This window comes from Sceloporus undulatus, chromosome 4 (assembly GCF_019175285.1).
Source record: "Sceloporus undulatus isolate JIND9_A2432 ecotype Alabama chromosome 4, SceUnd_v1.1, whole genome shotgun sequence".
Lineage (NCBI taxonomy): Eukaryota > Metazoa > Chordata > Lepidosauria > Squamata > Phrynosomatidae > Sceloporus > Sceloporus undulatus.
The window spans coordinates 199,393,174-199,418,252 of NC_056525.1; the positions used below are offsets into that span (position 1 = coordinate 199,393,174).

Genomic DNA, 25,079 nt, shown 5'->3' on the forward strand with positions numbered 1-25,079 from the left:
AGGAAAAAAATTGAGGAAAATTTTAAGTTGTTTATCTGCATAATTAGTTCTTATTTTTGAATACCCTTTAAATATTAACGCTTAGCATTCAGGTACCTCAAGTCTTTCAAGCAATTATCTCTGAATAATATTTTTTAAAACACCTATAAGGAAGACAGGTTGGGATGTGGTAGAGCTCTGTGGATAAGATACCAATTTTGATGATTAGAAGATCAGAAGGTTGGCAGTTCAAGGCCCAAATGCTGCATAATGGGGTGAGCTCCTGTCATTAGTCTCAGCTTCTGCCAACTTAGGGGGGATGCAGACATGTGGCTGCATCCTGCCCATTTTTTGCCCCTCATCAGTGCCACGTTAACTGCACAGCGCAGCACTGACACACTCCGTAAAAAGGAGCCACTCTAGGCAGCTTCTTTTTATGGACGTCATCATGGTGCCCTATGTAGATGGGGGCATGGCAAGAAGATGCACGGGTGCAGAAAGTAGGGCTGGGAGTGTATGGACACCCATCCCTACGGATTTCTAAAATTGGCCCAAGGCTGGCCTAAAGCACCAGTCTGTACTAGGCCTTAGTTCAAAAGCATTTAAATGCAAGCAGATAAATAGGTACCACTTTGGTGGGAAAGTAACAGTGTTTGGTGCAGTCAGGCTGGCCACACGACCACCAGAGTAGTCCTTGGACAACACTGCCTCTTCAGCTTAGTAATGGAGATGAGCACCACATCCTACAGTTGGTTACAACTAGACATTCATGTTAAGAGACTACCTCTACCTTTATAAGGAAGACAGCCAGTGTTATTATTTGACGTTATAAGAGCCAACATGGTGTATTGGTTTGAGTGTTGGACTATGACTCTGGAGACCAAGTTTCAATTCCCAACATGGGCATTGAAACCCACTGGATGACCTTGGGCAAGTCTCACTCTCTCAGATTCAGGGACATGGCAAACCCTCTCTGAACAAATCTTACCAAGAAAACCCCATGACAGGCTCATCTTTGGGTCACTATAAGGCAGAAATGAAATGAAGGTACAAACAACAACTGTAGTGGGAGAATAGTCTTGGAGAATAGTTTCTTGGTTATACACCTGTTGCTTATTCAGTCTAGTCAGCTTGTGGTCCAGCTATGGGTATTAGGCATGTATGGATCAATACTGCATATATTAATTCAAAAGTCATTGGTACTGCACGTATAACAGACAGAAACTTTTCAGAGATAATTTTCAACCTAGGGAAACTGGCTTGGTAAGCATGTATATTGCATTCACAAATCAATACTAACTGACCATAGTGAAGATCTGAAAGACTTGCATAACCTCACATAGCATTTGAAAATTTAGAGTAAGGAGCATAATTTGCATCTTTCTGGATCCTATTCTATACTACTCCTACATTTGTATAAATATACTTTATATCTGAGGCTTTCTGTGTAATGCATCTGAAGAAATGGGCTTATCTATGAAAGTTCATGCTAAAATATTTAGTCTTAAAATGTAGTTTTAAAGGTGCTGCCACATTCCATTTCCCACTTTCCCTCCCCTCCCTTCCTCCTTTTTACATAACAGTCCAAGTTGTCAGTCTTCTGCAAAATATTTACTATTGTGTGGTAATTCCTGCCATCTGCCTGGTGTGGTTGCCTCATTCTTCATACTAGCAATGTCAATCCTGTCTCTCCATGTTGAAGATTTGTAACAACCCTCCACCCGTACTTCCATCTCCTGATGTATACAGGGAAAGACACAACCAAAGCAACTTCTCTATGCAAGGCAGAAAGATCATATAAAGACCAAGGGGACACATACTGTGCTGACAAACACAGTCACAGTATTTATCAAAGTACCCGGAGAAGGACCCTCTACGCAATTTAACATAATAAAACTTGAGAAGGGGGGGGGACTTCTTATTGCATCTAAAAAAATGGCTTTGTATCCATAAAAATTCATGCTAAAATAAAAACTAGTTAGGGCTGAAACAGAGGACCCTGGCTTGGGGCCGTGGCAACCATGTGCTATGGCCCTGATCCAGCTTTTTGCTGGCCCAAAAAGAAGAAGCAGAAAGCCGCTCTTTTTGATCCAGCAAAAAGCTGGCTTTTCTGCTGCCACTGCAGCTTTGTGGTGCTCCTATGACGTGCTGCGTATAAACACCGCACTGCTGGAGTGCCGCAAAGCTGCCTACAATGTGGTCAAGTGGGTGGCTTTATGGCAGCTTCCTGCCAGCTTGGGGGCATGCGTCGTCTAAACAACATGCCCCCAAGCTGCCAGGAAGATGCTGCAAAGGGGCTGTCTGTTTCTCCCCTTAGTCCTCCCTTTTCCTCTTTCCTCCTTTTTCTGCTGCAAGAGACTAACGTGTCTATTCCTTTCAAAATTAGGAAAACGTTATCATTGTCTTTTAATCCATTTATCCCTCATTTCCTCTCCTCCTCTTTTGATTCTACACCACAAATTTATTCCTCCCTGCCCCTCGCAAGTTTCTATTAATACCAAGAGAATTTAATAGTGAACAATGAAGTTATGGGGAGTTAACAACGCCTATGCAACTCCTATGCACTGTGTGAGCTGTCTGAAAGAGATTTGGGAACTTGGACGACATAGGTCTAGTAGTAAGCCTTAACTGTTTCAGCCGAGAATGGTTTGCATTGTCTGCAAATCTGTGAAGCCAGTTAGGTCACATGAAACTCCAACTTCATAGTTTTTTGTGGGTTTTTTGGTCTATGTGGCCATGTTCCAGAAAAGTTTCTTCCTGACGTTTTGCCAGCATCTGTGGCTGGCATCTTCAGAGAATGTTTGCCTGGAAAGGACTTGGGTATATATAATGTGTGACCTGGAAAGGCAGGAGTGATTTGCATGTGTATTCTTTTTGTTGCTAATGACAGGCTTCAGGGTGGAGGGTCTACAAAAGACAATTGATGTCTGCTTGATAGTGCTCATTGTCTGGAACATGGACACATAGCCCGAAAAACTCACAAAAAACTATGGACGCCGGCCATGAAAGCCTTCGATTTTACAACTCCAACTTCATTCGAATTTTCAAATTCAACAACACAAGGAAAAATAAAAAGGAGAGTGCACTCTTAATATTGGCCTACACTCTTTAGGTAGCCATACCAGTATTATGTTACTGGTACAGAATTTTGGAGCACTAATCATCAGCATCTATTTTCTGTTGCAGTCATAACGTATTTTGATGTATCCTTATTTCAAAGGCAAGATAAGAATGAGCTCTATGCAATTTCTGTTTATTCCTCTCCTTGTTATATGAAATGCTAAGTGGAAAAATTATAAAGAAAGAGAGAGATTTTTCAGGCATAATGCTAAATGGTTCTAGCTAGATTGATATTATGTTTATTTGAATAAAATGAACTATAGTGTGCAGAAGCTGAAAAGAGGGTTAAGACATAATAGATACTTGTGGGGCCGTGCTGATCTATGTAAAATGCTTGTTGATGAACTAAGACAAAAATTAGGAATTCTGCATTTATACATGCTACTTTATTAATTATATAATCAGCAAACTATGAAGCTGTTATTATCAGCAACACATATATTTATATAATACTTTTTTAACCTGGCATTATTATTTTCCTGAATGCAAAAAGCATTGTTTTCATAATGCTTTTAGCTAGTAAACTTCTTCCATACCAATCCACCTTTCCAAGATATCAGTTGTAGAAAACAGACCAGTATCAAAATGTTAAAATAAAAATCAATTAAAATTCTATGAAAACAGCAAGATTATAAGAAAATACGGACAGATGGGCATCTGGCTTGTGGAGTCTGATAGCCACCAATCAGAGTCAGGTGTAAAAGATATGTTTTGAATGAAAAAAAATGTGGGAGACCCCTTTACATGCAAAACCCTGTTTCTGCTTGCTTTTATTTTCAGCTTCTGACATTCTTTGTTTTACTGACATAATAGCTGGCAGCTGTGGGATTTTGTTGCTGGGATTATTAAACAACGGAGTTAGAAATCCTTGTTGATCAAATTCAGATCTCCCAGATTTACTAGTAGATTCTGATCTAGCTTCTTCCCACTCCTGATGTAAGGCAGCAGAAATCAAGTATAGCCATTAAAAATTCAGCAGACCATGCCATATAGAATATTCAAGGTGATCAGTCATTCTTTGCATAGCTATGATTATCAAATCTTTCCAACAGAGCTCTTCTTATGCTTCCTGGGCACCTTTGGTGTTTGTCTATTAAACTCTGCAGAGCAATCTTTGCCTGTTGAGAGAAGAAAAAGCATAATTCAAGTTTTATTTAAGTAGAAGGTCTCTTTCAACACAGCTGGAGTGCTATGATCCCATTTTAACTGACATCCTATTCTATGGAATCCTGAAATGTTCAGTTTAGAGAGGAGTATTTAGAATTCTGGAAGCAAGCATGGTGTAGTGGTTTGAGCTCTAAACTATGCCTCTGGAGACTAACCCCACTCAGCCATGGAGACCCACTAGATAAGTGTGGGCAAGTCACATTCTGTCAGCCTCAAGAGGAAGGCAAGGAAGAGGAATCCATCTAGATAATCCTACCAAAATTACTAACCATAGCCACAGATTATTACATCACTAGATTTCATATTGCTTAAACAAAATCCATAAACAGTTCCCAGTCTTTCAAAATATCTTCAATTGGATTATCATTTATATCCCATGTTAATTTGGTCATTTGGGCTAACTCATCATTTTGTCCATCATTTTCATGTTAATGATTTTTTTTAAAAAATTGACAAAAATGCTCTGAAATAATTGTTTAATTAATCTTTGTAATTGCATTTTAGAACATTTCATTATCATTTTAGTGGTAAAAATAATGTCTGAAAATTATAATTTGCAAAGGGATTTGAAGAAGCAGTGGGATTTAAATTTTCAGGTATGAATTTGCTTACCTTTTTGGCCAGCTCTTCTACAGTTATATCTGGGTCATATGGAATAGGCTCTCCTAGGTATGTACGCCATTTGACTGGCCATCCACCATATATAAAAAGAACTGGCCATCGGATAGATTCATATAGCTTTTTCAATATTCCTGTGTGAGATTAAAGTCAAGTGATATATCAACATGTACATGACAATTTTCAAGTTAATGTTTAAAGAAAGAAAATTATAAAGTGAAAGAATAGATCCTAAGTTTGTACATGTTATAAAACAGGGCTGGGAAACATTCACCACCAAATATTATTGGACTGCAGCTTCTGGCAGTCCTCACTATTGGGTACATTGGCTAGGCCTGCTGGGATGCATTGCCCATCAACCAACTGGATGTGTTAATGTTTTCCACTTCTGTGAGCACCCAGCTTTGTCGACAGTGGCTATCCAGCTGGTTACAACAAACCCAGAAATAAGTGTTATCATACCTTCTCTCCTACATTTTACAACAACTCATATACAGACACATACTCCCTCTTACGAACAGATAGAACCATCTGACTAGTAGCCATTGATGGTTCTAGCCTGCATGAAGCCATCTAAGAGGGGATACAGACGGGGAGAAAGGAGCGCAGAGATGCCGCACCTTTCTGCTCCCAATGGAGGCCACAGCAACCAAACGGCGTGGCCTGTGGAAGCTCTAAAAAGAACCCACTCTCGGTGGATTCTTCTTAGGGTGCTGTGCATGCTGATGACGTCCATGTGGCGCTGCACCATTTGGACATGTACCCCACATACATCATCATGGCGGGCTCTGTATGGATGGGGGCAAGCCATGATGGCACCCGTGGTATGTAATAGAGCTCAGGAGCGTGTGGATGTTCCGCTCTCCTGAGCCCTAAAATTGACCCCAGGCCAGCGCATAGCACCAGTCTGTACCAGGCCTATGTTTGCAGTCTTCACTGCACATCTTTACCATCTATGTTTTTATAATCTGAAGAGCCTCAGATGTTGGAATATTTCATTATAGGACCTTGCTGTAATGGTGCTGACTTTTCCACACCATTTCCAGTCCTACAGTATTGTGAATAAAGTTAGAAAGCATTAGTCTCTGCTCCCAATACATATCCCAGAGAGACCCCACTGTTCATATCCCTCCATTGCAAATATTAATAATTTATTAATCATTCATTTCAAATATGTTTTCTACTTTTTAAAAGCAAGTCCCATTGTCCCCCTGCCTCAGCCACTGTTCTTCCTCTTCACAGAACCTATTATTAGATTCTACAATAGCCTGCTGTGATGTGTTAAACAATCATTTTGCAGATAAAATCTCTCAAATAAGAGCCAACTTGGATGCTAATATTATAGCAGAGGCGACAGGTGAGGTGTCCAGCAACTCTGTGAATAAGACTATACTGGATCAGTTTGAGTCTGTTAGTACCAAGGACATCGACAAGCTCCTTGGTAGTGTGGGAAAAAAATAACTTGCCCTCTTGATCCTTGCCCTTCATGGCTGGTTGTCCAAGGTGGTGATGCTACAAGGATGCATTTGAGACACATTATTAACACATCTCTTAGAGAGACTTTAGGGCAGGATATGGAGTTGAGACTGCTATGGTCACCTTAGTGGATGATCTTCATCTGGGTATTGACAGGGGAAGTGTGACCCTGTTGGTACTTCTAGATCTCTCAGCAGCTTTCAATACCATCGACCATGGTACCTTCTGGAACACCTGGGAGAACTGGGAGTCACGGGCAGTGGTTCCAATCCTTTCACTCGGGCAGATTGCAGATGGTGATGCTTGGGGACAGTTGCTTCTCAAAAAGGGAGCCCAAATCCAGCATCCCTCAAGGTGCCATTCTGTCCCCAATGCTATTTAATATATACATGAAGCCACTGGGAGAGATCATCCGGAGACATGGGGCAAGGTGTTATCAGTATGCTGATAATACCCAGATATATCTCTCCATGCCTCAGATTACAGCATTGACTAAGGATGGCCTCTCTTCTCTGAATAAATGTCTTAATGTGGTAATGGGCTGCATGAGGAAAAACAGACTGAAACTGAATCCGGACAAGATGGAGGTACTCATTGTTGGGGCCACTAATCTGGGTATGGAGATGTGTCTGCCCCCCCCCCCCCCCACATAAGAGAAATACCACGGGACCTCAAGTCCTATTGTATTCAATGGTGGCACACTCCTGCACGCCATTGATAAAACCAGGGCTTGCTTTCCGCATGTGCGCTGTACATAACACATTCATTCTAAGATACAAGTGTAAAAAAAATATTTCTGAAGGAACATATGGACAAAACCTTTTTCCCCTTGATAAAATTACCTTGTTGAAAGTGAAAGTAAAGGCCACACACTCTTCCCTTTATCTAACAGAATACAGTGGATGTGTCATATCCACAAATTCTTTATTCACAAATTTAATCATCCACAGATTGAAAATATTTTTAAGAGATATAAATTCCAGAAAGCAAACCTTGATGTTTCTATTTCATAGAAGGCATGCGATTTCACTATGCCATTTTATTTCATAGGACTTGAACATCCACAAATTTTTATAGTCACAGGGGTCCTGGAACCAAATCCCAGTGGATATCAGGGGCCCACTGTGTCATAAAACCTTAGTGACAAAGACCAATTTCTCTTAAAATTAGATCAAAAGACTCTTAGACATTAGACAAAACATTTTACCTGTTTTTCCAGCAGTCCTGTACCCCTCACGAACATTCTGTGTAAACATGGGAATTATAGGCTGGGGTGAGGGAGAAAAAGGAAAGAAATCAAATCAAGGGGGAAATTGCAGCCTCATCTTTAATTTTTTTAAAAAATGATTGCAGCAGTTAAGGGACTGAAGAAAATTGTAAACTAGTTACAAATCTGTGGTCCAGTCTTAATTATCAGAGAAGCTTCTCTATTGCTCATCAGGTAGTTTGGTGAAATAATAAAACATGGTTTCCCCACATGCTCAGGATTAGGCAGTGATGGAATGAGGAATAAATACATCCTGTGTATAAGCAGAGCAGCACAGGATGAATCCATATGGACCTCTAAAATCTTCAAGGGAGGGTTTACTCTCAATCCTATTGCCTTTTCAGGCACATTTTGTAGGTTCAAGGGAGAAGGACTTCTCAGTGGCTTATCCCAGAATTTGGAAGTCCTCGCTAGGGAGGTTAGAATGGCTCCATTCTTGGTCTCCTTCTGCTAGTGAGTGAAAACTTTTCTAAGTTCTCAGGCTTTTAAGAATTGACTGCAATAGGTTTTTAATAGATTTCTGGTTTGTTAAAAAATTATAATCTTTAAATTAATTTCAACAATCTAAAGATAGTTTATTTGTTTTTAAAATAACACACACACAAATACACACATACACTGATTAATGTTTCTGCCTGTTTTTAATCTGTACTGGTTTTAATAATTTGTAAACCACCTAGAGTCCCATTATTGGAAAAATATGGGATATAAATGAAAATAATGGCTGGCATTCTTTAGTGTAGTTATGAATTTGTAACTATTCTATATTCAACTAACCCTTGTTGGTGGTGTATGCCTTCAACTTGTTTCTGACTTATGGTAATCCTAAGCAATCCTTTCAAAGGGTTTCATTGGCAAGATTTATTCAGAAGGAGTTTGGCATTACCTTCCTCTGAGGCTGAGTGAGAGTAACTTGCCCAAGATCACACAGTGGGTTTCCATGGCTGAGCAGGGATTCAAAACCTGGTCTCCAAAGTCACAGTCCAACAGTTAAAAAACTACACCACTACTAATGTAGTATAGATGTGATAAATAACAACAACACACAGGGGCAAAGAGGAGAAAAATATTAGTGCATGAAGCTCAAGGGAAGAAAACCAACATAATGAGAGAAAAAGAAAGAAGTTGAAACTGATAAAAAGTGAATTAAAAAAGCAAAGGACCTGTATCTCCCCTTTGATGACTTACTTGAAAGAATAAAAATCTTCCAAGGGAGAAGGCAGCTGAAATAATGCTATGATTTGGAAGGAAATGAATTTTCAGTGAAGAAAAAGAAGTGAAGAGATCTACAAGTAAGTCACAAAAAACAAGTTTTATGACCACTGGAACAACGGTTCCATATGGAACAGAGGAAAGGTCATGAGAGGGAAAACAGTGAATAGGCATCAAATTAGGAGGAAGAAAATAAGAGAGAGCTACAGTGGTAGGGGAGGTGCACTGGAGTGGCCCATATCTGGGTGACACCCCAGAAGAGGGGTGACAGCCAATTTAGCCCTCCTCTGACTACTGGGTGAGAAAAGGCAAGTAAGCCCAGTCTTAGTTTGCCACCACGGCAAAGGTCTCCTCACAGGGAGTCTACCACCACGGCAGAGGAGAAGGGATGAGTGTGCCCTTTTGACTGCCCCCCCAGGTGACATTAGGGGTGGGGATCCATGGGGAGCTATAAGATGACAGTGGGATGTGACTGAGAAAAAATAAATAATCTAAAGAGAAATAACACAGCTAAAAAGAGGTACAGTAGTCCAGTGGTCTGAGTAATGGACTAAGGCCCGGTACAGACGGGCACAAAGTGCCAGCCTGTGGGTGGAGTCATGGCAGAGCAATTGCACACTATATGCCATGACTCCGCTCCCTCGTGCCATGATGGCAAACACCATTCTAGATGGCGCATGGCATCATGGCGTGATCCTGGTGCTGCATCTAGATGATGCAGCAGCAAAAGGGAGTCACAAAGCAGCACCGCCGTGGTTGTGATGCCCTTTAGAGGGCGCAAAAAGGAGCTGCATTTTGTGGCTCCTTTTTCCACCCTCTGGAGGCCGGATCAGGGCTGCAGTATGCAGTGGCCATGACCCCGATCCTGCCAGTAAAGGGGCGGCTGCATGCCGCCCCTAGGTGCTGTTTGTACTGCCCCTATGACTCTGGAGACCAAGGTCTGAATCCCAACTGAGCCATTTAAATCCACTTGGTGACCCTGGGCAAGTCACATAGTTTCAGCCTCAGAAAACCCCATATGGTGGCCTTAGGATCACCATAAGTCAGAAATAAATTGCAGGTGCACAACAACAACAACAAAAACAAGAACAACAGCTATATTAGAAATCAACTAGAGGAGCCTGTCCCAGTCATCAATACTTACAAAGCCAGAACAATTGCACTTTGGGAAAAAAACAGGTCTAGTAAAAGGTTAGAATTACAAAGTCAATATTTTATCATCAATATGATTATAAAATTTTCAACTTTTGCTACATGGTTCATGATCCAGCAGCAAATTTTTATTTGTTTATATTTTATTTTATTTACTTATATCCATCTTTTCTCCCAATACAGGGACTGAAGGCAGCAGTCCAGAGCAATTTTTTAAAATCATCCTTTTATGTTTCCCAGTACTAACCACTTTAGCATCTATGGCAATCCGAGCAAAACCTTTCCGTTTGCCCCACAGAATTTTATAAGTTTCATCACTAAATTGGGCTTCTCGTGTTCCTCCTGGTGAAATAGTCAGCAAATGACCTTCCTTCAGAATGCAAAGACATTCATCCTTTGTACCAGTCATCATTAACAATACCTCCAACAGAGTTGTAAGGCCTATAAGAAAGCAGTAGAAGAAAATAGTTAATAAGCAGTACATTATAATATTACATGCCAGAGGAATATTTTTCTATAAAATGCAGTACAAATGCCTCATAAATTCCCTTAAGAAAATTCCTGGATGAAGTAATACAAAAACACATCCTCCTGAGTACACGATGAGAAGCAAAAATACTTGTAATACCAAAATAGAGAAAACATCTCATAGAATCAAATAGACCTAGAACCATTTTAAAAGTTTTTGAGTTTTGGACTATTATCTTGGCAAAAAAATTGAACAAAATAATACACAAGCATTTTGTTAAATGTTAAACAAGATTTGTTAAAGACTAGACATTGTTAATAGCTATTGCACTGATGTTGCAAAAAGAGTTACAGTACATGCTCAACTATAAGTCAACCTCATCTTTAAGTTAAAGTCAGGTTTTAGGGCCATAATTATGGATTTTGATATGACCTGTAGATAAGTTAATGGTAAAACTTAGGGGCATGTATCAAAGGATCTGAAAGATGAAGCAAAGGAAAACAATGCCAAAGAACTTCCAGCAGACATAACTGTTTGTTCCCATACTAAAGGCTGGATGGATGAGGGAATAGAGGTGGGTCAGGCCAGATTACCCTCTTGCTTTTCACTAGAGGGTGATTCCTTTATTTATAAAAGTTACAGTACAGTACTTACATTGACCCATGGATAAGTCCACTAAGGGTGGGTTTTTTGTCAATTGCTTTTATTAACATTTTTAGATTTATACATGAGTAAATACAGTATACTTCAGGGCTGGAAAGACCATTCAGCATCCATTGTTGAATGGCCAAAATGTATTACTGCTTCAGCTATGTAGGAATGTCTATTTTATAGACATCAACATCAAGAAAATGTACTTTGTGGAATCTAATCAGCATATATCAGTATATATGCCTAATCCTTCTATCATACATGCCTTTCCCTTTTGTTTTTTTCTTCTTTTTCCCCCTCTCCTCCTCCTGCCCCCCTCATATTTGTACTTTAAAAAACCAATAAAAATGGTTACTGGCTATGCTAGCTAGGGGATTTCGGGAACTGTGATGTGGAAAAGTCAGAGGGTGAGCATAGGCCCAAATTAAGGTAGAGCTATGCTCAAAGGAAACTACCATTGACCACAAAAATGTTTTAAACTTCAGTTATTTAGCTCTTATGAATCTCAAGGAAAAGCAAATTAAACAGTTATAGAGCATTTCTGTCAGGATTTGAAGGGTTAAAACACAGCACACAGGGAAATGCTTGATGTGTGTGTGTTTGGCCATGAGCCTTCAGCAGAGTGGCAAGGCTGATCTAGCACAGCTGAAGCTCATTGGGCCAAGGACACTTCAGTGTCCAAGTGCACGTAGCCATGGATGATGAAACCTGTGTCTGGATTGCAGAGGAGACACATGGCATGGCTGCACACCTGAACTCACTGGGTTTGGGAGACCACATGGTCTGGAGACTATATAAGCCCAGGAGTTGCAAGTGTGTGGTGTGGGTTTGAAGTAGAAGTTTGGATTGGTATGTTGTGGAGTTTGAGAGATCTAGTTTTGTATTATAGCACTGTGAATAAAGAGCACTTTGGGGACTTTTGTTTCTCTGGTGGTTTATCAGAAGAAGCTACAGCTTCGGTATGCTGTGTGTCCCTGGAGGTTCCTGCATTGCTGCAGTTCCTGGAAGACACCCAGTTGCTGTCATCCCAACTTGGACTTTGGAGCCACGCTTCGGCTTCTGGAAAATTTGCCAGCTCTGCTCCAAGGGTCTGATTTTACCCCAGGACTCGTTTGAGTTGCTGACAAGGGTTGTTGGACCCCAGCAGTTGCGCTGACAATTTCAACCCTAGTATTGACTAACTGACACTTTGTATTAATAACAGTACAAATCTGGAATATAAGGGAAAGGGGCAACATAAATAGTTTTTACTTGCTGTTTACTTGCTAATTTGTCATTATGGCTGAATAACTGCTGTTTCATAATTGGCTAAATATGTCCAATATACTTTTATGATATGCTATTATGTTGTAGTATACCTAGTAGATTTTCTAAACCTGCTGTCAATGGTCAGGTATGTTTCCTTTGGTGCAAGATTGTCAGTTTGAATAATAACATTTGCCTGGCATGTGGCTATCAATAAAATCCTACTTTCAATCTATTTTAGACTCTATACTGGAGCACACAAGGGGTAGATTTCTGTAACAGTTGTAGTTCAGAAAGGACCTTTTAGAAGCTCTGTTCTTGAGATATAATTCATTTAAGATGGGGAAACTCTTGGATGGCACCAAAAATTCCCTGGAGAAAAATAAGGAATACATAAATAAATAATTTATATCACCTGGCAACTTAAAGGCAAAGCGATCAACCACTGAATAACATTGTTTCCCCTTCAAAAGAAATAACCTTGATATAAAGAAGATATAGTCTAAAGGAATTGCAGCATGGTAATAAATAAGAAGTCCTGGTCCCTCTGGTATATTTTCTATGCCGTGCAGTTCATAACCTGTTTCAAATGGAAAGGAAAATAATGTCACTGACAAAAATTAGGGCATCATAAGAACTTTTGCTATAACAAGGGATACTGGGGTGGGGGTGGAATCCACCAATTTTGACTAGGCCTGGCCCTTAAACATTCATAGGTATAAGTGAGCTATGACATCTAGGCCCACCATGTCAGTACAATAATATTTACAGTACAGCCTCTATATCCATAGGGGATACATTCCCAGACTCGTCATGGAAACTTGAACCTGTGGGCTTAATAGTAAACCCTATTGAAATGAATGATGTCTGGAGGATGTTGACCATAGAGTAGTGCTGGAGGTGCTAGATATTTCTAGAGAGAACACCTGTATGCATTTCTAGGTCCTCCAGCACTACTCATAGTGGGAGTGGACCCAAGATCATAACAGAGGGAGGATGCTGCATCTAATATAATAGGTAGTTGGATGTGGGGTTTGGGGTGTGTCTGTCTTTAATTTTTATATTTATCCCATGCTACAGCACAAAATAATATTCTACTGACTCAAAGCTAATTAGCAGGAGAAAGATGCAAGGAACAAAGTGGCAATGAACTACACTTCCTGAAAAATGCCTACAGTAAAGAGTTAAGCCTTACTCAGATGTTCAGCCAAATGTGTGAATTTTCAAAGTCTTACACTATTTGTGTACACTGTATCTCTTCCATGTTCCTCTATAAATCTGAAATCTCTAACATGGCAAGGTCTGAAGGATGCCATGATTACACAACTATAATCTAAATATAATAATCCAAATATTAGCTCTCCAAATATTTTGGACTTGACCACTGGTATTCCATTATTTTCCATGCTAGTTAGGGCTGCTGTAGGGGCCTGGCTATCCATTTCTCCACTTCTTTTCTACATACATTCATTAGAATGGAAGCAGAACACCACATGTGATCAAGGACCTTGACAATGCTATTGTTTCCACACACATTCCCAGTAAATGGTCTGGTGTTAGTTATATAACCATGTATGAAAAAAAATACCAATTTTGAGTAATAGCACAAATGCATTAATAACTGGTAATGGTTCATTGAAGCATACTCTTTCCACATGCCACAATATATAACTCTTCAGTGCACATCTTGAGAAGACTGCTGCTGGGCAGTGTGTGTTAAGCCTGTACCCAGAGGGCTAATGTGTCTATTAATATACAGCCCTATATATAAAATTTAACGTATCCTCAAATCAAACTAAAATATTTGATATACATACAGTCCACCTGCCCCAACCATGGGCTTACCATTGGTGGATTTGAGCATCCACAGGTGGCCTCAACCATTGTCCCTAATGACAGTGCATGCATGCAGCTACATACATGGTTTGCCACCATTAAAAACCATGGGATCCCCTGATTTTTGGCATCTGCAGGGAGGTCTGGAACAGACACATACACACCCCAAATATGAGGGGCAGACTCTATGTTACTTAAGCAGAAGGGAAGTGATCACTAGAAAAGTCTAAAATATCTTAAACAATTCCAGAGTTTCCCATTTTTGTTGTTGGCCCACTTCATTTTATTGATCATTTCAGAAATCTGGAGATGACTAGCCAGGAGGTTCCAGAAAGACTAACCAAGAAATGGCTGGATAATAGAATCATAGATTTAGAAGCTTTCATAAGGGTCATCTTGTTCAACCTCCTCCCATGGATGAATACACATCTAAAGCAATCCTGAAAGATGTCTATCTTGCCTCTGTTTAAAGACATCAAAAGAAGGACAGTCTATCACCATAGGATAAAAGGACAGGCTTTATCTGCCATAAGAACTTTCAGAATAAGTGTTTGAGGTCAGAACTCAAAAGTGGAGCCCTAACCTGTGGCAAGACCCAGAGAACATTGTAAAATGTAGCAGTACCTGAATCATTTGGGGACAGAAAAAAATAATTCATTTTAACAACATAGAAAATTGTCACTGAAATTCAATGATAATAATTTCTGTGTAGATATCCACAGGATTGGACAATAACATCCTAGCTGACTTCAGGAAATAATGGTTGCTAGCTCAATGCCATAAAGTACAAACACAACACAAAACAACCTTTAACAAATAAAGCCTTTCTTACCATGCCATACTCTTCCAAAGATGTCCCATATATATCCCAGAATTAAATATAATGTAACATCATATTTTCCCTTTAATTTGTGGATCTTCTCATAGATCAGGATGACAAAAGCAGAGAGGTAGACATAGAAAAAGAACCAGAGAGGACCTGCTATCGATGCCAGAAACAAACATATCACCCCCAAGACAAAACATTCTGCCAAATAGGTTATTCCATTCCATTCTCCAAAAATGTATGATAGGTTTGTTGAGGCCATAGATACCTATCCTATGGTAGTGGATGCGTCTGTATTTTTTCCCTGCATGAAAGAACAAAGTAACATTAGCTACATTATTAAACTAGGAGATGGGGAGTGTTTTCACAGTATCTATATTTGCACAAATGCCAGTGGTGTGAAAGAGCCATTGTGGTACTACAGTCATATTCCAAAATGTCAAATTCATACCCTTTATCACTCTCCCTTTTTAAACCTTTCCTCATCATCTGAGCAAGTTGGTCCTGGGGAAAGTACCAGTCAAGTAGGAAGAATGAGGCATCCGGAATCTCAGGGTGTGGGGAGGAGAGGTTTAAACCTTTCTATCCCCAAATATTCACATTGGGCTTGTTGTTGTTGTTTTCCTTCATTCCTGATTTATGCTAATAAGAGGCTTATCGCATGCATGTTAATCCAGTTTACCGCCATCCAGTTAAAAATTTAATTTGGGAGGCATCCTGATATTATCAGACAGTTTTTACCATCAAATTTGCTGTCTGAATACAGCCTGGGTCCATCCCCGCTTCCAGAGCTGCTCTGGCGACTATTTTCTTAACTCAGAAAACTGCTGGGTCCAAAAAGAGCTGGGAGGAGCAGCTCTGGAAGCAAGGATGGACACGGGCTGTATTTGGGTGGCAAATCTGGTGGTGAGAACCATCTAATAACATCAGGATACCACCCAGATTAAATTTTAAACAGGATAGAGGTAAGCTGAATTAACATGCATATGATAAGCCTCTTATGTGACCCTATTATGGAGTTTTCTTGGCAATTTTTTAAAAACAGTAATAGCAATATCAATGGCAACTACGTTTCTATATCACGTATCAATGCACTTAAGCACTCCCTGAGCTGTTTACAATGTGTAAGACAATTGCCCCAAACAAGCTGTGTACTCATTTTAGCGACCTCAGAAGGATGCAAGGCTGAGTTGACCTTGAGCCCCCAGCTGCTATTGAACTCACAACCTTGTGTTTGGTGAGTGAGTGGCTGCAGTACAGGCATTTAAGCACTGTGTCACCAGGGCTCTTCTTCAAAGCAGATTTGCAGTAGCCTTCTTTTGAGGCTGAGAGAGTGACTTACCCAAGGTCACCCAATAGATTTCCATGGCTAAGCAGGAATTTGAATCCTGGTCTCCCTGAGTCCTAGTCCAACACTCAAACCAGTACACCATGCTGGCTCTCGCCACTGAGAACAGGAAGAGATAATCTCATACATCTTGAGATATGGGAGGTGTGTGTCTGTGTTTGAGTGTTTGAGGTGAGGGGGTAGCTGTGAGAGGGAGAGGGGAACAGAGATCCATAGGAGTTGGCATCTCTGATCCTGGCTTCTACTTCCTTTGGCTTTGCCCACCAGTTGACTGTTCTTATCTGTGTGCAGAAGCAAAACTATTGCCCTCCTGTCCTGTGGGAGTAAAATTCATAATTTCCTTTCATGTTGAGACATCACATTCTTCTGTAACTTAAAATAAGTTTTCTATTCCATTGCAGGCAATGTTAATTTTTTACAAAATTTATGAAGCAGAGGTAGGCAACTGCCAGAGATTAATACAAATAAATAAATGCAATTGCCAGGGGTTGAGAGGCTGCACTGACTCTCCATGGGGCCACTCATCTCAGTGCACCCATTAAAAAAAACCTAATGGGGGGAGAGAATGTCACTTTCCTCACCCTATTATAGATTAAATGCATATTCTTTTTCATTATCCTAGGAGGAGGGATAGGCTCAGTTCTCTCTTACTATGTTGTGTGGAACAAACATATATAATGCTGCATTTTTAATTTGATTTGAAATCACATCCAATCAAACTGGATAAGATGGTGATGCCTAAATTTATAACACATCCCCGTGTACACTGTGTGTTTTAATCAAATAAAATTAAGTTTATGTTCACTTGTATGCTTGTTACAATATCACCTGAAAATGGCTGGAGAGATTTTCACTGTATGTGGAGGGTATGTTTGGGATGGTCTCACTCATGTGATGTATATAAAATTGACTTGGGCCCGTTACAAACGGGCACCCTAGGACGGACTCAGTCCGTGCTAGGGTTAGAAAGGGGCATCTCTTCCAGACGCCCCTAACCCTAGCATGGACTGAGTCCGTAACAAATGGCGGCGGCCGTTCCACACGGCCGTCGCCATCTTGACGTAATGGATGCTCTGCATCCGCACGTCGCGCCCCGGAAGTGATGCCGTGAGTGCACGACTAGCGCCTTGCGGCGTCTTTTCCGGGGCCCAGGAAGGAGCGTGATTTTCGCGCTCCTTCCTCGGAGCATCCAGGAGCCACGCGGTTTAAAGGCTGCGGTTCCCGGACACTGCAAGCGGAGGCGGAGCCAGACCACCCCTTCTCAGCGGTATGTAACCAGCCTTGGTGAGCAACCCTGGAACAGCAACCCCATCCACCCACCCCCCATTAATATAGCGTAGTGCGTTTGACAACTATTTAGGAGAGGTTTGCTCTCTGAAGGACAATGGAGACTTAGTATGCAAAGGGATCTTGTAGCACCTTTGAGACCAACTGAAAGAAAGAAGTTGGTAGCATGAACTTTTGTAGATTTGCACCTACTTTCTCTGCTTCTTAGGAAGTAGGCTGAAGTCTACAAAAGCTCATACTACCAACTTCTTTCAGTTAGTCTCAAAGGTACTACAAGATCCCTTAGCATACTGATTATCCAGACTAACATGGCTATGTCTTTGAATGAGGACTGTTGTGGAAAATGTGGAACATTTGAGCAGCAAATGAGTCTGTTATCTGGCAGAGCAATTGAATCTGAACAATTAGCAATGGCTACAGCTCGTGGGAAATAAGGGGCTGATTTGAACAAATTGCAACCTTAACTTCTGACATTACGTAAAAAGAGAATAAACTTTGGCAGTAATTAAATCAATATTTTTGAAAGTAATTTCAGAACAATTAACCTTAAAAATCATGTCCATTGGGCTACATTTGCATGTTGAATGGGCTGTTTGGCAAGTATGGAAGCAACCATGTGTTTCCTTCACATCTAGAAAACACCTTGCTTGCAAAATGTGGGGAAGTTGTAACCTTTACTGAAACAATAGAACAGTTTATTAAAATGACTGTTTCATAATACACCTGGAATTTATTACTAAAATAATTAGAATAGCATGTTCTAAGTAATTAAGATGACATTCCTGTCCAATAACTGCGTGCAGTTTACAAACACTGAGTACTGTTCTTACCTAATTTATATCACTGCTATTAGGGCAGTACCATTCATTGTACTTCCACTGTACAATCCAGAGTGATTGTTTTGTTCAAACTTAATCCAGTAGCAGTTTTGTGAGACCAAACTGAGATGAAATCATACAGGATTCCAAGTTTTTGGAGCAGTATCCATAGACTGTCCTAGAACCATTCAGGAAAATACTAATTTATTCCTGAGATTCCTACAACTGATACACAAGCAGGGAGACAAAAACACATGGAGTGAATTGTTCCTGAGATCTGTGAAGGCTATGCTTGAGGAGCACTGAAATGGAGAACATGCTACTTGTTCAATAAATTAAAAACAGGCTGAAATATTGTCCAGACATTAATAGGGATATTTCTGCAGCTATAGTGAACAAAACATTTTAGATACTAAAAACAGTTATTTTGAATTGATGTGTCCTAACCTGTGCCTTCCTAATAGCTGTTGTATGTTCATGTGTGCAGCAGAATAGTATTAAGGAGAATTTGGCCTGGTGTTATACACAACAGGAAAAATAATTTCAGGATGCAAGTAGGTAAGTGGGTAAACATGTTAGACTAAATCCAATGATATTCTGAAACAGAATTAATTAGATGAAATACACAAGATTTCCATAAGTTTTGTCTAAGAAGTCTCATTCATTTAAAATGGACTGCTCTAGTTGAGGCAAACACTGGAGTTAGCCCATTAAGACATATTGTCTCAACATTTTAGATCTGTCTTCTATGCACAGCATTTCCAGAACTCCAGAAGCTATTAATATCACAAGTTCCATAGGTCAGGTGCATATTTGACTATTTTGTAACTATAATTCTTTCAAGTGATTTTTCTACCATTTAAAAAAAAATTTTTAATTACAAGACTAGAAATGTATGTTCAGAATGGAAATTAGCATTTCATTCACATTAGTTGCTCAACATTGTTTCGTATACTTTTGAAAGAAATAATGTTGGTGATTATTTTAGCAATTTTTCTGGATTAATGCATGTTGGGAAATGTCATCTACCTTTCATAATAGCTACATCTTAAAGGTAATCGGACTAGTTCATGCAAAGTGGCTTGTTTGTTGCACACACACAAAAGCCCTGTTCAAGCCTTTGTCTGGACCTGCAAGTGTGTGGGGGTGAATATACAAGCCCTATCCCCTTCTTCCTACACAGAGACTCATTTTTAAAGGATTCCCAGTTATGGGAAATCTTTGAAGTGCCATCCAAGAAATCTGTTTCAGACCATCTCACTTTTAAGACCACCTCACTAAATGTGCAGAAAAGGAGCCTACATGTGGTAGCAGGACTTGCATTGGTCCACGCCACTTCATCTTTACCCTAGACACATATGATTTTTGTTCAGGTATCTGCCTTGATTCATTTATGAACAAGAAGTAAGTAGAGCAGGGAGAGACTATACTTCTTATGATCCACACCATCACTCTGGTGTGATCAATTAAAAGTAATGTCACCTTCATTCCAGTTCTGTACTTCAGGTGACTAATGGTAAATTTTCATGACAAATCAACCCAAAATGGGAATAGGCAATGTGGAGTGTGTCAGATGGATTCAAGTGAAGAAAAAAGAGCTCAGCACACATTGGTCCAAGAGGCCACACTTTTTCCAAACCTGGCCCAACAGAAAAGGAGCAGCAAGCAGTCAGGAGGGAAGGGAAGGAGAATATTAATATCTCCCAACCCACTGCTATTCAAACAGGTAGCCTGGGGACCAGTGTCAGCTCATGAGCCATCAGCTGCCTATCCACATCTAGAAAACTATGCAAGTATGGTAATAATTTTGTGCAGATATGGTACCAGGCCCTGGTACAATGGGGGGAAATTTGCTGGTCCATGAGATTACATAACTTCAGAGGTTCTTTCCTAAACCTTTTTTTTTAAACTGTTCAGTGCTATATTTGGTTCCTCATTTGTACAGTTGGAGATGGAGGTGGTGGAGAAAGATGAGGAGCCATGAATGCAGTATCTGTTTATGTGGGTGATTTCTCATTCATCTAGGAATATGCATACAGAAGCTTCTCTATGTATGACTCCTTCCTGAAACAGAATGACCAAGTATACTAGTGGTATAATTATTCAGTACATTACTATCCTTGGAATTACATTAGCTTAAAAGAATCTAGCATGCCCACATATACAGGTATGCATTTTAAAGTGGTTTCAGTTTCTTCATTAGAGTTCTTTTTTAAAGTTTTGCTTCTAACCCCCCACTTTTTTTCTTTCAAATTATTTCCAGTTATCCATCAGTCTTAGAAATCCAACACAGTAGGTTAACCTTAGGGTCAGAAGTAACTTGAAGGCACACAGCAACAACAAAATAGTGGTTTGACTGTTTGACTATGACTCTGGAGACAGGCTTTGAATCCCCACTCAGTCATGGAAACCCACTAGGTGGCTTTGGGTAACTCAAATTGTCTCAGCCTCTGAGATAGGCAAGGTCAAACCTCCTTTGAACAAATCTTGCCAAGAAAGTTCTCTGATAGGTTTGCCTTAGGATCACCATAAATCAGAAATGACCTGAAGTCACACAACAACAACAACAACAACAACAACAACAGCAACAACAGTCTCAACAGTAGAGCCAGCAAGCATTCTGCTGCCTTTACTTTGCAGCTTTCCACCCAAATGATATGAAACGTTCAGATATTCTCCCACCCTTCCAAAGGAGCAGCTTTGAAAAAGAACAAAAAATAAATAAATCCATTCTATTTCTATACAGTTCATTGCTCTGTTTTTGCTTCTTCCTTTAACCTTTGTGTAACCTGTAGACATTCTTCCCTAGTATTTAATTTCAGGTCTTTAGAAACTAATGAAAAATAAATTAAACAAAAAAAATTTCCATCCAGACCTCATTGTGTTGGACTAGAATCATAGAGCCATAGAGCTGGAAGGAGTCCCATAGGCCACCAGGTTCAACCCCTCACTAAGTGCATGATCTCAAGCTACAGCATCTCTGGCAGGTTGCTGTCCAACCTCTTTTTCAAGTTCTCCAAAGGAAAAAATCTCACAACCACACTTACACTCAAGAAGTTCCTTCTAATGTTCATCAAAATCCACCCTCCTGTAACTTAAAATAAGGAGACCTCATCCTACAAACCTGCCCCCTCCAGCACCCCATCTTCATGACAGCATTTTAGATAGTTAAAGAGTGCTATCATGTCGTGAACATGCTCAACACCTTCAACTTTTTCTCATATGTTTTGTTCTCCATACTTACAATCCTTGTTGCCCTTCTTTGAACCTGCTCCAATTTGTCTATACCCTAAAAATAAGACACCCAGAACTGAATGCAGTCCTCCAGATGAGGCCTGACTAGTGCCGAATTAAGAGACATAGCCGTGTTAGTCAAGACTATCAGTATATAAAGGGTCCTGCAGCACCTTTGAGACTGACTGTGGTCCCAAACAGGCCAGCTTGGAGGTAGAGTGAGGGTGTGGTGTTTATTTAGATAATGCAAAACCCAATGACACTCCCAAGCTGGCATCATACCACCCACCCAATCAGATGGCAGGCACTGTTGTGACACTCCGGCGGCATGGCATTTATACACCGCATGCTGCAGGAGTACTGCAAGGCTGCAGCAGTGGCTGAAAGAGCACCCTTTTGCCAGCTCAAAAAAGAGTGGCATTTTGCCGTCTTCTTTTTAGCCAGCAACAGCCAGATCGGGGCCACAGAGTGTGGTTGTCATGGCCCTGACCCAGCGCTCAAAGGGGCGGCATGATGCTGCCCCTTTAGAGCCGTCTGTTTTGGCCCTGTGTGAAAGAGGTTGTAGCATGGGCTTTCATAAATTTGGTCTACTTCTTCAGATACATGGAGTGAACTGATGCCCAGGAAAGATCTTTATAGACTGTATAAACTGTACACAGTCTATATCCACTCCATGGATATTCATACATTCATTCATAAAGGTCCTCTGGGGTCATCAGTTCATATCATGCATCTGAAGAAAATGACAAAGTCTATAAAAGCTTCTTTCTACAACTTCTTTCACAGAGCTCAAAGGTGCTGCAAGATACCTTTGCATAATGCAGAATTTATCTCAAAGGTGCTGCAAGATACCTTTGCATAATGCAGAATTAATGAAGACTAAAATAGGATTTGCTTTCTTTTCTGGAGCATCACACTGCTGGGTCATTTTCAACTTATAATTCAGTTTTTATAACTTAAACAAATGAGAATTGATAAATTTTCACATGTTTTCTTTTAAAAAATGCATGTATTTCAAGAGCTGAACACACATAGGATATTTCTAAACATGACTCTTGACACTGATTCTCAAAACAAAAGAGTTCTTATTTGTGAAAGATGACAAGTCATTTCAGTACTTTCCAAACTCCATTACAAAATTGCCAATAAATACTGTTATAAATTTATTTTAATCCATATTAGCAGCATTCTGAATGTGTATTTAAATTGAATCTGTAATGTACCTAGTTTTCCATTAAGAAAAGAGGGGGGGGGACCAGTTAAGTCCTGTTGAGGGCAATTCCCACTGAACAAATGATATGAAATTTCATTCATGATAATGAATAAGATTTGGTCCTAAGGATTTCAGTCATTTAAATTAAAACATTCTTCTGTTTTTCTCAAGACATCTAGTATGTTTATTGCTTATAGAAATATAAATTTGATATGTAATAGGATCCCAGTCTCTCAAAACAAGAGTTAAAAATATTTACCAGATATCCAGGCAGATGAGTATTATGTCTCTTCTTTCTCACTGCTGCTGAACTTGCATGAGTTTTCCCAAGTTGTAATTTTTCTTCTTAGGGTGTCAGAGATTTCTCTGCTTCTTTTGTTTTGTTCATGTAATGCTGTGATGCTACTATTAACCTGTTGGCTTGCAGTTGGATACTGAACTAGGAGGTGTCTTTTCTAATTACTTCTCCAGAGTTACATTGCCACATTTACATGATCATATATATTTGTATTTAATCCTGTGATTAGCAATCTGTCATTGTCTGCATGCTTTGTGGAATGTGGTTCCATTCATTCCAATCATATACAGATTCACAACGTTTAAGGAATTCTATTGGTGTTTTAAATCATGGGCAGTGATTTAAACAATTGGGAAATTGAAATCTGAAATACTAAAGCTTGTCAGTCCCAAAAGAAGAGGACAAATCTTGTCTCTTTACCTTCATGGCACTTTAATTATGAAAAACGTTTGTTTTAAAGATGCATGGTGTGTGCATTACCAGTATCAAATACTGATTATTACCACATAATTCAGTTAATGCACAGTTGGGTTAGTTAATCAGCCTACAGTTTGAGGACCATTCATGGGGAAAGGTGGGATACAAATCAATCAATCAATCCGTGTGCTGGCTGCTCCACATTGCTCATAATGGGAGTATTTAAACTTTCATCTATATCAACTGTCCTTTGGACTTGCTCTCTGTTAAGACATGAATATTTGACCTTGGCTTGACTAGTGGCCTACCAGCTAATCTGAGCACCAATGGCCTGCCTGACTGAAAATGTTATTTTCCCTATGGTGGAGCCAAAGAAGTGTTTTCTGCTATGAACTTAAAACAAAGAGAGATCTGTAATGAAGAATAAGATATTAAAATTAGTCTGGTCCCAAATTAGACAGGGCCTTATTGATAATAACAAACACTTGGGCCTGTACATAGAAACAGACTGGTCCCCAATGGCATTGTTTTAATGAGGCAGTGAGCATTCCCTCTGTGATTCCAAAAACTTTTTAAAGCACCTTCATGCATATTGCAGTAATCTGATTGTTGTTTAATGAAGGTCTGCATCACCATGGCCAAATATGACACCTCCAGGAAAAAGTTCAGCACCCAAGCGTCAACTTTGCAAATGTACTGCTGGTCACTGGCCAGATGTGGGCATCCAGGTTTAAACCCAGAAATTCACTTGAACTGTAAATCTGAGTCTAAGAGAATATGCTTTTCCAGGAAAGAACAGCCTCAGATCAAGGAGATCTTATTCCATGAGGTATACCATAGACCATTGTTGCAAAGGACACTACCATCTGAACATATTCTTCCAGGGAAACCATAGACATCATAAAACCACATCTTCAAGATCTGTCCTCGATAGGTGTCTTATAATGATATTATTAACATGGCCACCAAGATGTCCAGTAGAAACAATAGGGACACATTTTTCAGGCCATTTCCTAGCGTAAATCATCCATTAATGTGACCAAAATACTTGGGGGAAGTTACACAAGTGTTTGTGCTATTTGAAAAGGTATCCAATACCTTCATGCAGGCAATTATTGTTATGCCCACAATATAATGACCAGTATATTAGCTAGTTGGCACCTGTGCACATGTATCCCCCACATGACTATCAGTACTCTGTTGGGTGCAATGTAAAACTATTAGCCAAACTGATATTTGCTTATGATGACGATGATGACAATATAATACAAGATGGTGCCAGACTGCCTGACTTTATCATCTGTGGACAGTTTATGCAAGTACAGTACACTGAATCAGTTTTACACTCTGCTAAATTGAAACACGATTGCAGACTATAAATTGATCTACTCCATAATATCCTACTTTCTAGAATCTCAGACAAACACTTTTCTCAACCCTTCTTGG

The 25,079-nt window shown here is 39.9% G+C and overlaps 1 protein-coding gene across 1 annotated transcript; it reads right to left on the minus strand.

Annotated features, from left to right (window-relative positions):
• Positions 1 to 4,106: 4,106 nt before the first annotated feature.
• Positions 4,107 to 23,261, minus strand: LOC121929430 (transmembrane protein 68-like). Its single transcript, XM_042464995.1, has 7 exons — positions 23,178 to 23,261; positions 15,025 to 15,322; positions 12,772 to 12,936; positions 10,239 to 10,432; positions 7,568 to 7,628; positions 4,879 to 5,018; positions 4,107 to 4,217 (listed from the first exon to the last, which is right to left on the minus strand). Exons 2-7 carry the CDS (start codon positions 15,278 to 15,280, stop codon positions 4,107 to 4,109), a joined length of 927 nt encoding a protein of 308 aa, XP_042320929.1. The 5' UTR covers positions 15,281 to 15,322; positions 23,178 to 23,261.
• Between the last annotated feature and the right edge of the window lie 1,818 nt (positions 23,262 to 25,079).